Source organism: Morus notabilis, unplaced genomic scaffold, assembly GCF_000414095.1.
Source record: "Morus notabilis unplaced genomic scaffold, ASM41409v2 Scaffold1503, whole genome shotgun sequence".
Taxonomy (NCBI): domain Eukaryota; kingdom Viridiplantae; phylum Streptophyta; class Magnoliopsida; order Rosales; family Moraceae; genus Morus; species Morus notabilis.
The window spans coordinates 21,827-36,007 of NW_010365593.1; the positions used below are offsets into that span (position 1 = coordinate 21,827).

The 14,181-nt window shown below is 33.4% G+C and overlaps 2 protein-coding genes and 1 non-coding gene across 3 annotated transcripts; 2 read left to right on the forward strand and 1 right to left on the reverse strand.

Moving 5' to 3' along the window:
- The first annotated feature begins 726 nt into the window (after nucleotides 1-726).
- LOC21388328 (G-type lectin S-receptor-like serine/threonine-protein kinase At5g24080) lies at nucleotides 727-3,087 on the forward strand. The gene is made up of 6 exons (XM_024172388.1): nucleotides 727-828; nucleotides 938-1,051; nucleotides 1,337-1,396; nucleotides 1,505-1,612; nucleotides 1,903-2,116; nucleotides 2,312-3,087. The coding sequence occupies exons 1-6, from the start codon at nucleotides 727-729 to the stop codon at nucleotides 3,085-3,087; spliced, it is 1,374 nt and encodes a 457-aa protein (XP_024028156.1).
- A 1,156-nt stretch (nucleotides 3,088-4,243) lies between these two features.
- TRNAG-UCC lies at nucleotides 4,244-4,315 on the reverse strand. The gene has a single exon. It is a non-coding gene; the product is annotated as a tRNA-Gly (tRNA).
- Nucleotides 4,316-12,551: 8,236 nt separating this feature from the next.
- LOC21388329 (precursor of CEP14) lies at nucleotides 12,552-13,412 on the forward strand. The gene has a single exon (XM_010108309.2). It carries the CDS (start codon nucleotides 12,793-12,795, stop codon nucleotides 13,096-13,098), a length of 306 nt encoding a protein of 101 aa, XP_010106611.1. The 5' UTR covers nucleotides 12,552-12,792; the 3' UTR covers nucleotides 13,099-13,412.
- The last annotated feature ends 769 nt before the right edge of the window (nucleotides 13,413-14,181 follow it).

Here is a 14,181-nt window from a genome sequence, read left to right on the forward strand (position 1 = left end):
AATTTGATTCAAAAGTTAATCTATTAAGTTTTAAGTCTTTATATGTATATAAATCACTTCGCATTTTTATTCACTTTTCAGGTAGAATAATACACACATGCACTTTTCTTAATAATCTCTTCCTCATGTGTCTTCACCGAGCTCCTCCTCAAATTAAAGTTTTAAGTACCTAGCACATCTAAGCATTACACTTCAAACGGGAGCCAACTCAAACATGGAAAAGAGAGTTAAAATTATGTGAGTTCACTAAATCTTCCACCATTCGCGCACCTGCAAGAATACCAACTCTTTACGGGAGGCAACGTGAAAACTGCAACCAAGTGTGATCGCTTAATCCATACGATCTATCAGCTCTAATACCACTTGTTGGGAGACCATATGCGAAACTGACCAAAAATACTTCAGGAGTCTAACTTGACCCAAAAGATTAATCTATTAGGTATTAAGTCTTTTTATGTATATAAATCATGTCACATTTTTATTTATTTTTTATGTAAGATAACACACATATACTTTTCTCAACAATATGCTATCTAGCTGTTCTATTCGTGGAGCGACACGATTCTAAGACGACGTCAATAGGTAGTGTGGTCATCAAACAGGGAAAAACCTCTAGGAACCAACGCGGTACTCTGTTTCTCTGCTTCGGGGGATTTAGTACTTTTTGATGGTAAAAATAGTACCTCAATTTCGTCAATTAACACTACAGGTGTTCAAGTTTCAAGTATGAGAATTACGCATAATGGAAACTTGGTGCTTTTGAATGCAACCAGTGAAAAAGTATGGCAGTCTTTTAGCCATTTAACGGATACCCTTCTTGATGGACAGGTATTAATGAAAGGCCAGAGTCTTACATCCCAAAATAATTCGAAAAATATGAGCAGTGGCTTGTTTTACCTTGAAATTAGTGGTGCATCCTTGTCTGCCTATGCAAAAGGTCCTTGTTTGTCCGTCCCAAAAGTTCAAAAATAGAAGGTCACAACTTGAGCTATGTTCAGTTCAGGAACGTGAACTTTCACGTTCTCCTACGGGAGACGCCGTAGCTTGCAAGGTCCTTCGATATTTCCAACTATTCAGCCGTTCAGTTTTTGAGACCGGATAATGATGGAGGTTGTTAGGACTGCTCTTACTTAATTGATAATTTTTGCTGAAAATTGGTAGTATGAATTCAAAGAAATAAGGATTTTCTTTTGGGTTAGCTGCACTAAATTTAGAATGATTTTCTAGATTTGGACTGATTTTACTGAGATTGATTAGTGGCTGATTTGGTTGACTCTGCTGGTTGATTAGAGATGTTATATGGAAAGAATCTGTAGTGATTAATTTGGTTTTGAAGAGGGTGATCAGCTATGATGAGGTGGTAAGGTTTGGTGGTGTACGTAGAGGGTTGACAAAGGTTCTTTTGTGTGGGTACTGTGCAGATCATTCTGTGGAGTTCAGTGTCTGTGACAGATTTGTGTTTTAAGTGAAAAATCTTGCAGACTATCTTTATGGTGCATGTCAGTACTTGACTGTGAAGAAACGTTACAAAGTTGGGTGGTGTCCGCTAGATAAGTCCTCTAAGGAGACTCAACACAACAGCGATACGGTTAAGAATGGAGTCTTTGAGTGTGTAAGACCCTTTTTGGTGTTTGTAATCTTTCAATCTTAGTAGATTGTTCACTGTCTAGACGTGACCCTGCAAATGTAGGTGTGTGCACCGAACTGCGATATCAATTTCTTGTGTCTCTTATATTTCTGCACTATTATTTTCTGCCTTACTTCTCTGCACAATTATTTACTGGTTTCTGAATCCGAAACACTTAACATAATCTCAATGTGTTTCAACTAGTGTTGTAACACTCTTTGTGACACCGAGATAAAAACAGACCTTTTTGAGGTCTTAGAATCCATGGATGGAAGCCTAATGAGTACTGGAAGGTAATTCATGCCTTTACACTTGATGGACAAGACGAATGCCAGTTCCCTCTTAAGGGCGGTAGATATGGGGTCTGCAGCCAAGGCAAAAATTGCACATGTCCTGAGAGTTTTGATGGCTCTCAGTACTTCGAACCAATCAAAAGCCAGTTCCCAAATCGCGGTTGTCGCCTCCTGGCTCGTGACACGCCATCACAAGGTACTTCTGATCATTACCGACTTGTGAATTTTGGACATCTTTCCTGTCTCTGTTACTTTGATGAACGTCAAGCCATCCCAGGGTCAGAAGATGAAGATAGCTGCGTTGAAACATGAGAAAAAGACACATCTTGCAAGGCTTCTTTCTTCAAGTTTGAGATTTCTACTGCAAAAGGTTACTGTTTTTTTATTGCAGATGTTCTCACTCTTATGACATCTCCAAAACCTCTTGAATACTACTCTTCTCTACACATGAGGGTCCCAAACTCACATGTGAATGTTCCAATTCCTTCCCCGTATCCACCGCCTTCTTCTTCTTCTTCCCATTCTAATTCTTCGCGCCTAAATCTGTTGGTAACTTTTGCATGCCTACTAGTTCTGTTGATGATAATTGTGTGTGTGTTGGTTCTGCAAAAGAGGAAGATTGATGATTGTTTGGATCATGGTTTGCTTGAGCAAGTATCATCAGAAATTCTAATAAAGAGATTCTCATACCACGAATTATATGTGGCCACAAAAAATTCTCCGAAGAGTTGGGGCAAGGCGGTTTTGGAACGGTGTTTAAAGGGGTTCTTAAGGGTGGAAGAGAAGTTCTTGGCAGAAATGGCGACTTTAGGCAACACACATCACATTAATTTGGTTAAGTTAATTGGATTTTGTGTTGATAGAAATCATAGGATGTTGGTTTTTGAGTATATGAGTAAAGGTTCTCTACACAAATGGATTTTCTCTGGAGACCAAGATGCTACTCTTCATTGGAACATGAGAAAGAAGATTGCGACGGATATAGCGAAAGGCTTAATGTATCTTCATGAGGAATGCAGGCACAAAATTGCTCATTTGGATGTTAAGCCACATAACATCCTTCTTGATGCAAACTTCAATGCAAAAATCTCTGATTTTGGAATGTCTAAGCTGATCAACAGAGAGGAGAGCCAAGTGGTAACCGAGGCACGAGGAACTCTAGGCTAACTTGCACCGGGGTGGCAGAACTCAAGGATTACAGTGAAAGCTGATGTGCATAGCTTCGGGATTGTTTTGCTAGAAATCATTTGTGGTAGGAAGATCCTGGACTACTCACAACCACATTCAGAGCATGTCCATATGCTAAGTCTTTTAGAACAGAATACTCTCGAAAATCGACTGATGGATGTAGTTGAGTGTCAAGGTGAAGATATGAAAGATCATGTGGAGGAAGCCATTGATATGATGAGGCTAGGAATGTGGTGTTCTGATGGTGATTATACTAAAAGACCCTCAATGTCATAAGGTCTTGGAAGGTGAAATTGATGTTGCTGGAAGTAATGCTCGGAATTCAACTTCTGTGACAAGCCCGTCTAAATATTTTAAATTTTTTTCTTCTTCTTTCTTAGAGATCCCTAGACAGATTTTTTGATCACCAGCACAAGGAGCTACCGGGCGTCATCTCTGTGATATGCCAAATGAGTCTCCCCTTATCTCTATTCTATATGAAGATTTTTTTTTTTTCTTTTTTCTAAAGAAAAAGTGGCATTTTGTTGGCAAACATTTGTATGCAAAAAGCCTGTACTGAGTATGGATCAAAATAATCATATAGCCTGAGTGTTGGACACAAGTAAGTGTGATCTTTTTTATGTACTGTTTTTCATGAATATTTTTATGGACTATTGATTTAGACAATAAATCCTTTTTTTCACTGAGGAAAAATTTTCTTTGATATTTTTTGCTAGTTTGAAAAGAACTAAATTAGTACTATCTATTATTGTCTCCTAGACAGTGATCTAGTTACACTAGCTTTCAAGCCATTGGCGTCCTGCAAAGAGCTCGTTTGTTTATAAAAGCTTATTAGATAAGGTTGCATTCTGTGTGTGTATATATGTGTAAACATGTATGCTTGTGATTAATTAAAAAAATAAATTACTAACCATGATCGTTCCTATAAAGTTAAGTCGAAGACATATATAAATGTATGTAAAACAAGAGAAAAAAAAAATCAGATAATTAAATAATTATACGTGCTTGAAAGTTCAAGACTTGAAGCAAAACACTTTTGATTGTCGCATATTCATTACTATTGACTGACATACAAGTAGACCAAACAAGGTCAAAGAAAAGTGACCTGTTTAATTCAAAATGAGTTGCAAAAACATGCGTTTGCCGGGAGTCGAACCCGGGTCTATTGCTTGGAAGGCAATTATCCTAACCGTTGGACTACAAACGCTTCGATGACAGTTTGACGTAGAAAAGTAATAAATTGTTTATAATTTCTTCTTCTTTCAGCTCAAGCCCATCTTTGCTCCAAAAAAAAAAAAAAAAAGAGAAGTCAAAGAATGAAAGAATGAAAAGATGCAACAAGAAACTTTTTAACGGAGGTACAAATCTGTATGAGGTTCTTGTAGAGGTATTGTTGGGCCAAAGCCCTGTTTGACTGTATCAAGAACTCCGTAACGCTTGTGACTCTTGTAGCAAACAAACACGAGGTGTAACGTTAAGAGATCCGCTACAGAACGAATACGTTTATTTTTCAAATGATTCATATCGTTAAGTATATCCATTCCGAACTTCATTCCAATCAAATGATCTGCAGCTGCCAATATATCTCGCGGTAACAAAAATATAGTATTCTGAGGTATATCAAGATTCAGTTTACGGTTCATATTTCGTCCAATTTCAGCTAAACACTTCTCTATATGACTATTAGTAAGCCAATAGAGAGAAACATTAATGGTTATTATTTTTATCTGACTCCATCTTGAGGTGTAACGTTCAAATCTCCATTTTAAAATTCAAAAAAAAAAAAAAAAAAAGACTGGCATAGCTGGGCAAATCAGTCTAAAATAAAATGAATTTAACATATTTTCAAGCAAAAACAAAAAAAAGAAAAAAAAAAAGATGAAAAAGCGGTTTGGACAAAACATTCTCCCTAGCAGATTGCTTGGCTATTGATGGCTAGGTCAAAGTATTGCATTTCATTTGGAAGCTTCAATTTTGGTATCCCTTTTTTGAAAAAAGGGAAAAATAAATAAATAGATAAATAAAGGAGTCGGCAAATTCATCCCAAAGAACAATATATATCCATTGAAAGGAAATGTTCCCGTTTTATAATTTTATGAATTAGCAACAAATGTTATTAAGGCTGAGTTGATTGACAGTTGAAAAATCATTAAAAATCACGTGGCAAAGGATGATGATATCTTGATACAAAGCATTAGCGAAGGGTTTTTTTTTTCAATTTTTGGGAATAGAGAAAGCAATGCATCATTGAATTCATCATCCAATTGTAAAGTAAACATTCGAAGCATGCACTAATTTGTAGCCTTTTTACACTCTACTAGACTAAATTGGATTTCATGCGTATATATTTAGATTTTTTTTTGGAATAAAATATTATTAACAAGTCACATATAAAAAAGAACAAATAAGCTGATTTTTCTTCTGCAAGACTGCGACATATACATAATATTATATATATATATAATTTGTCATTCGAGATGAGATGTGATTTTTTAAGAATTTTTAACTGTAACAAAAAAAATTAAATGTGATTTTTTTTAGAGTTTTTAACTGTAACAAAACTGAATTGAAAATTCGATTCGTAAAATGAACGAGACTATATATAATTAGAATAAATAAGTAAGTAGTGTCTCTCTTGGAAATGCCTTTCGGCGACGGCAGCGGATAAATCTTGTCTAGAGACAAACTCTTCAAGTGTTGACATATGAATAATACAAGGACCTTTGTTTATTTTCTGCCCCACACTTTCTTCTTTGTCACACCATTAATATTCTGTGCCGACACTATTACATATTCAACGCGTATACATGCAAACTGCATTGTAAACATAATATATATATATATATATATATAGTTGCACTCATATGGAAAACATCGTGTAGGCATATCCCATCTTTCTCATTTGGTTAGTCTTTTTGAGTCTTCTTCAATATTGACATGTTGTTTTTTTTTTCTTTTTTGGGAAAATTTGATAAATGAACGTTTTTTATGACTTTTTTTAATAAATGGCCAAAATTTTTATTTTTTAAATAAATTGTCAATTTTTTTTTATTTGAGAAAGTCAATCAATGATTTTAGTTAATTATTAACTGATATTGACTAATAATAAAAAATTAACGAGTTATCAGTGATAAAATAAAATCAATTAGTGATAGACCATTAAGTCAATTAGTGATTGACCACTAAATTAATTAATAATTGACTATTAAGTTAATAAAAAAAGGTCGTTTTGCTAATTTTACAAAATTTCACCCATTTATTAAAAAAAATAAAACGTTCAAGAGGGCACTATATGGTACTATATTATAGTTTATAAAAAGTACACATTTTCATTAGTAAAAGAAGAATTCTTGAGGACTTAATTAGATATTTTCGATGAGAAAGGGAGGATATTATATAGATATAAGGGTTTGCATGTTAGTTTTGTGACTGTTGTTTGCATATTTATAAGAAAATAAGAGCTGTCCGGAGAAATAAGGAACAAGGATGTCCTACTAACCCTATACTAAATGATGGAATATTATGAAATTCAGAGAAACGAAGTAGACCCATGAGGGCTTGTCACCCAAAATATTTTCTTTGGATATTGAAGGAACAATATTAAAATATTGTTAATATTGGGGTTTCTAGTTTCTTCGTAACTTAATGATGTCTCACTCTAGTAATGTTGCTGATTTTTCTCTAAACAAACCAAAAATATTCCCTTTTAAGCCTTGAATAAAATAATAATTCAAAACTCCCATTGAGCAATACATGACCATACCTTGTTCAGCATTGACATACATGTATGGATTAGATATAAAATTATAGAGAGATTTATCATACAATCATGATCACAAGGTCAAACACTCAAACTCATCAACCACCGCCAATTTTGTTATTGCAGTTATAATTTTTTTTAAAAAAAATGAGGAGAATTGATTGCTTAGATCATGGTGAACCGCATAATATCTAGTACTTAACCGATAATTCCATTTTAAATAATAGCAATAATGAATTTCTGATCATCATTCTTTGATTTGGTTCTAAGGAATTAGTTATCAAACTATATTAACTTGCTTGATTAATATATCCGCTCCAGCTGCAGAAAAACAGTTAACAAATCTTAAATATTTAAGCATAAAGTTACCCCGATACCCGTATATAAAACATTCCACATAAATATATATAAATGTGGTTTTAATAGTCACTCTAATATTTATTTATCAGTATCAGTAAATATTATTGTTTTAACTATGTGATATTCATCCGACGGTTATAATTAATTGGTGGCTAATAAAAAAAGTTATATGACAATTAATGGGATTGGATTATTATTACGTCGCATCGTTGAATTTCTATATTTGGTGAGCAACCACAGATAGAAAATAACGAGTGAGAACGGGTACACGCACGCGCACGCACATCATTGAATTTCTATATTTGGTGAGTAACCACAGATAGAAAATAACGAGTGAGAACGGGTACACGCACGCGCACGCGCACACATATGGTTTTAATAATTACTCTAATATGTATCCACCAGTAATTATTATTGATCTAACTGTTGTAATAAATTATATATTTAACACATATATAATAATTAATGAGATTAAATTTTTATCATGTCAAATCATTAAATTTGTATATTTAATAAATAACCACCAACGGAAGTGTAACTATTGAAAACTGTTGTGTGTGTGTGTGTAATTTGACCTTTTGGTGCAGAAAGAACTACGATATTTGGACCGGTACTATGAGTATACAAGATTAATTAATTTCTTAAACATGTTCTTCATATTGTCACAATATCTTAACTAATTGTGTATATGCTTTACACTACAACTTCCAGGAGTCATGTCGCTTGGCCTGCTCCCCACTAATATATCTTGTTTTAGTTTTAGATTATAAAATAGACCCAAAATTAAGATGAAACATATCTTAACGACCAAAAAAGGTAGCCCTGCTGCCCTCATTTAACTATTATTAACCGTGTATCTTAACAACCAAGAAGCTGTGGTAACCTCATTAAACTATTTTTTTCACGGTATAGTATATAATAGTTGTAGGACACATTTTGGCATACCCTTGGCTTAAAATGAAAACTTTCTGGCCTACAATAGGAAAAATATGACTTATGACTCAAATTTAACATGTAAACTTTTAACCATGAAAAGAAAGGGTGAAAAGAAAAGGGATATGACTGAATACCACTGTCTCTTTTTATCCATAAAAAAACGTCACATGTAGAATGTTCCCCTATAAAAAAGTTTCTCCTATATATTTGCTATGTGAGTTTGTGATTGACTAAAATTTAAGAACATGGCTGTAGTACATTTCATTTTTTAGGATATGTATATGCAGCTCAAATCTCAACCGTTAGATGAGGTTTTAAAACGATCTGATTCATCGAAACTTTTACAGGTTTTATTATGTTACGGTTAACAATTCTTAATTTTTCAACCATAAACAATTTTTGTGTTAGAGGTGCAAATAAAGTCTCACATTGACAATAAATGAGAGTTATGATAAGTTTATAAGGGAGTATTGAGTTACTCCACTTATTAAGTTAATGTTTTGAGTTGAATTTCCAATCTCTTATATATAGTGGAGCTCATGATTCTAACATTTTGTTCTATCATTTAACAGTTGAAAATCTTCATGTATTGTAGTTCTACCGAATACTAGTGAGAATATCCAACCCAAATATGTTGATCAATTATCAATGCCTTTGACCATCATGAGGTAACAATGGTGAGGATATTACTCGATCTCTATTTTGAATCTGAACCATGCTGGCTTGAAAAAGCTAGACAGCATATTTGGTTATATTTACATGCGTGGCTTATTTCATGAAGAAAATTATATGAAACGTTCAATCCTTGCCTTCCCTCATTTATTAATGGCTGTTTGGTACCCCACTAGTGCCCCTGAAGCCTAAGTCTTGTCCATACTCACCGGCTAATTAACTAGGAAAAACAAATGTAAATGTTGGGACTTTTCAGAGGAAAAAGGTTGTCATAATTAAAGGCTTTGAATGAAGAAATAATAATGATGTCACACTCTCTAACATATTATCGATCGTACATGCCATGTACAATATATGCAATGGAATATGGTACACCTCGTACCCACATGACCCCTTTTTTCACAAAATAAGCTTCCAAGGACGTTTTAAAATAATTTATACTCAAGAAAAAGGACGATTTTAAATGAAGATGTGGTTAATTGTAACTTCAAAAGAGAATGGGTTACTCCCTTATCAAAAAAAAAAAAAAAAAAAAAAAAAAAAAAAAAAAAAAAAAAAAAAAAGGAAAAAAAGAAAAGAAAATGGGTAATGATCTTTGTTATATAACAAGTGTATGTTGTTCTTAATTATATGCTTTGATCTGAAAGAGTCTTAATCACAATCCCACATGATCTAATATATATAGTCATCTATAAGAACTACGTGGTGCATTTCAAGAGCCGTATATAGTCAAAGAGATGACAAAGAAATTTCAAATCAAATCCGCGGCAAATTGTGATATAATACTTGTAATTAACAACTGGGTTTTTTGACCTTGTTTAATTGTTTTTAAGCTTGTGTTGTGTTACTGATATGACAAGGAAAGCGTAAGTGACGGCAGGGGTTTGGTGCCCACATATATTATTCTAATTCTGATCTCCAAAAAGTGAAAAAGTAATAAGCTCGAATATGTAAATCCAAGTAATATCTTTTGTTAGTTTTTTTCGCTATTCTCTTTTTGGGCTACATTGTTGTGGTGATCAAAAAATTTAGTAAAACCCCCCAAAACAAAAAGGAAAAAAAAAAAGGAAAAGAAAAAGGCTAGATCAATTCATTTACATTATTCATGGATGGAAATTAACTGGCCATGACACAAAACTTACGAAATATTATTGGATGAAAGCTTATTTACCAAAAAAAAAAAAAAAGAAGCATTATTAGAAAAGTGAAAGAATCTAAAAAAGAAAAATAAAAAAAGGCAAAATATGAATTCATTTAATATTTTTAAATATGTGTTTGTTTTATAGGTTTGAATTACTATTTAAACCTTTTTGTTACAATATTTTTCTCACAAAATTTAACTTTATGTCTAAATTTTTCTGCTCAAATCTATAAACTAAATGAACTCTAAATTATTCTAGATGATATTGGTCAATTTTGTTATAACATATAACCTAAGAAACAATAGTAGTGGAAATCCGAAATGGAAAAAACATTAAAAAAACAAAAAACATGAAATCGAAGATAAGAGAGAAAAGATTCGCGTTACATGGCTTAAACACAAATGTTTCCAACACTAAGACGTAAATTTCTCAAATTTCTCTGCATTGACTAGTGAAGGTTAGGAGACTGTCTCTTTCAATCCCGGTCCCATATCTTTATGTGTTATTAAAAGGTGAATAATGGGCAATCCCAAAGGTCAAATTTTGTGAAAAGAAGTGATTGTGAGTCGTCTACAGACAGCAAGAAAGAAAGAAAAAGAAATAAAAGGAAAGAAATTTAAGGGAATAATTTAATTCTCATGGAAAAATATTTACATGATACCAACTCAAAACAAAGGTGAACTAGAGAAGACAAAATAGAAGAACCTAACTTTGAAAGCCATGAGATCAATGGATTGTCAAACTTTGCAATGTGACTCTCATTGTAAGATCATTTGGTAGATTTTTATTCACATTTAAACATGTTTTTCTCCGACAAGAAATCTTGTGCTTTCTTTTCGGAGAGATTCTGATACGCTTAGTATACTGATAGATCAGATTTTTTTAACAATTAAATCTGCATATTTTTTTAATTTTTATATGATTTTATACAAATTCAACGAATAAAGCACATAACATATTATTATGTTAGCATATCTCTTCTTTTTGTTTTCAAATATTTTTTCTTTCTTTCATCGTCTATATCGTCTATTCGGGACCAATAAGATCCTATACTTCTGCTTCACGGATTTTGACTTCTTAGCTCTCAAGCCACAGCTTGGCTTAGTGAGCTTAATAGCTCAGCTGATTTATGCAGTTGGGGTTCGGAGAATGTTTCTGACAGTCGATGAAAACGAAGCGTAATTAATTTATGTACCTGATTTAGTCTTAATTTCTGGTGAATTATTAATGATAATTCCAAATTTTCAATTCAAAATATATAAATATAGCTTTTTTAAGGAAGAATGTGCACCAAACTAGGCATTGTAATTTTACGTTAAGTTTAAGGATGGCATTATGATATTTAAATGCACATTATTTTTTCCTTGATATTTAAATTAAATGCCGACACCAAACTAGGCATTCCCTTCTTGATTTGGGAGTTACTCATTGTCTAACTAGAGATTTCTTCTAATTTCAGGGCTCGATTTTATTAGATTTAAGAAATTTGGCGGGCAAGTAAATATTTATGGCCAACCAGAATTGATCTAATAATTATCTTATTTTCTTAATATTATAGTTAATGCTAAAAGAAAGATAATTTTCTAGAACTACAAATCAATCTTTTACTATTATTTGACAAAAGTAGTTGTATTTTGTCGATTGTTAATGGTACACTAATGTGCTTCACACATAGCTAAAGTAAAAGATTCACATATGATTCACTAAAAGAGGAAACATATCACAAGTTTGACCCAATAAATTAATTAAAGAAAAGAATAATGCAACGCGTACTTAACCTAATCTATATTTTAATTCCTTGTGTCACACTTGATTTAGCTTATACTATTTTAGTCCATCCAAGCTGCATTACAATCTTCTTTTTTTTTTTTTTTTTTTGAGAATACATTGTAACCTATTTGTCTCTAGAAACATTAAAGATAATTGAAGCTCAAACCTTATAATCTAATTACTATTATTAATGGTGAATGGTCTTTTTAAATCTAAGTATAAACTTTTTACACATATAAATCTCTTATTATTTTATTACATGGCAGTAATACCTAAAAATTTTCCTTCAAAATTCCTCTTCTACTACTTAAATACATAGATACACACACATATACAAACCTAGCAGAGGCTCAAGAGTAACAGCAGCTAATTAAGAGGTTTGAAGTTTGGGGATGATTGACGGTGGATGTACATTTACATAAATATGGATAACATATATATATATATATACACACACACGTGTATATATGTGTATAAGAGTATGGTTGTAAGAAGCTAGAGGGAAAACACTGAAACAGTAGCAGGCGGCATATCCGTTTGGTCATTGCCCACCAAACTAGGCCTCCACGTGGTCGTTATTCATACGACACTAGACTTCAAAATGCAACATCACCACTCTGACTCTTACTTACGACTCCAATTTTCCCCTCCCCCCTCAAATTCCCAGTTTCCTATATTTTTCCTCCTCGACTTGGCCACTCCCTTAATTCTTCCAACCTTTTTACTCCAAGCTCTCTCTCTCTCTCTCTCTCTCTCTCTCTCTCTCTCTCTCTCCAACCTTCACGCGGCACTCGGCGGTGCATGACTTTCTCTCTCCTACAATATCAGCACTATATATATAGATACTACTACACAGACAAAACTCCCCAAAAAACAGCACAAACGAAACAACCCATAAATAATATCCCCCCAAATATTCAACAACTATCAATTAAACCCACAAAAACCTCTTCTCTTTCTCTCTCTCTCTCTCTCTCTCTCTCTCTCTCTCTCTCTCTCTAATATTGCTACACTACTATTAGTGGTTTAATATTATTTCTGATTATGGCTCGCTCAAGCGCTTTGGCACTCGTGGTTTTGATGGTGTTGTTGGTCTCTTTTGTGACGAGCTCCGAAGGCAGAAACAAGTTTGTGGTGTTGAAGCCGAAAGACAACAAGAATCTGGACAGAATCATGGGATCTTCGGACAAGTCTATGTTTCTGAGTGCCCTTCCAAAGGGCAGAGTGCCCTCTTCTGCTCCAACCAAGAAAGGCCACGCAGACGTCGTCAACCAGAAGCTCATTGCCCGCCACCTCATCGCCGTCGACCGGAGTCTCCGCTCTGTCCCTAGCCCCGGTGTTGGTCACTGATCATATAATATGTATATATATATATACACATATAATATTCTTGTTTTTTTTTTAATTTCTACATATGAGATGAGAACACATTTCTTAATTTATTAGTTCATATCCTTTCTTACAATTTTGGGGTCTTTCTTCTTCTCTTTGTAAGTTTTTGTTTGTGGGGTTCTTTTTGTTAGATGCAGAGACAAGAGAGGTGAAATGTATATATAGACAAACACAGGGCTTGAATAATCAGCTGATTTTATTTCCTTCTGTTGAGATTATTCAATTTGTAATCTCCATATTTCCCTTTATTGAATCGACGTTTTCTTCTACAATGAAGAGTATATCTTTTCTGATTTTTTTTTTTTTTTTTTTTTTTTTTTTTTTTTTTAGTTGTTGCTCTTTAACCAATGGGTGTTTAGGCCATTTGCTTTCATCTCGATTGATTTTACGGGACCTGTATGGTGACCAACAGAGAAAAGGTCAGTTATTTTCTGAAAGGCGTTTCTCTATATAGCAATACATTATTCTGGCTTTTGCATAATTTGAGTCCAAAAAAGTCAAATATTTATAGCATCTAAAAGGCTCCGCTAATACCCGCAATTAATATTTTCATTTAACAGCTTATTGCGTTAATTTATTATAAATTTTCCCTCAAAGGTTGAATTGGTCTAGCTAGCTAGTAGAGGACTACTACTTGTCATGAATTCGCCTGCCATTTGGCTCTAACCTAATAAATGAAAAATGCCCCAAAAAGGGTACTCAAATTTTTTTTTTATTAAAAAAAAAAACGCGTTTTGGGGGCACATATATGTCCACTTGGACTATATGACGGGTTAATGAATCCCCAATGGCAATGAGGGTTGGTTTCCAATAAAAATTATAATGTCATTTCGACAGAGCTACATATATGGTCACATGTTCATGACCAATTACCAAAAACCTAATATTTGATTTAATCGTGTGAAAAGAGTTCCGAAAGAAGTTGAAAAGAGGAGGGAAGTTTAGTGAGCTGTTACGTTAATGGTTAAATATAAAAAGGAGATAATTATGATTACGCAATACTATTTGGCTAGCTAGAGTAGAGTCTATAGCCTCTAATTG

What these genes read in the sequence shown, in the direction of transcription:
- LOC21388328 (XM_024172388.1), top strand. Translation starts at nt 727, where the DNA reads ATGAGAATTACGCATAATGGAAACTTGGTGCTTTTGAATGCAACCAGT. An exon ending in GAGACGCCGTAGCTTGCAAG is followed by an intron (nt 1,052 to 1,336) that starts GTCCTTCGATAT and finishes TTGGTTTTGAAG; the next exon opens with AGGGTGATCAGCTATGATGA. An exon ending in AGAATGGAGTCTTTGAGTGT is followed by an intron (nt 1,613 to 1,902) that starts GTAAGACCCTTT and finishes CATGGATGGAAG; the next exon opens with CCTAATGAGTACTGGAAGGT.
- LOC21388329 (XM_010108309.2), top strand. Translation starts at nt 12,793, where the DNA reads ATGGCTCGCTCAAGCGCTTTGGCACTCGTGGTTTTGATGGTGTTGTTG.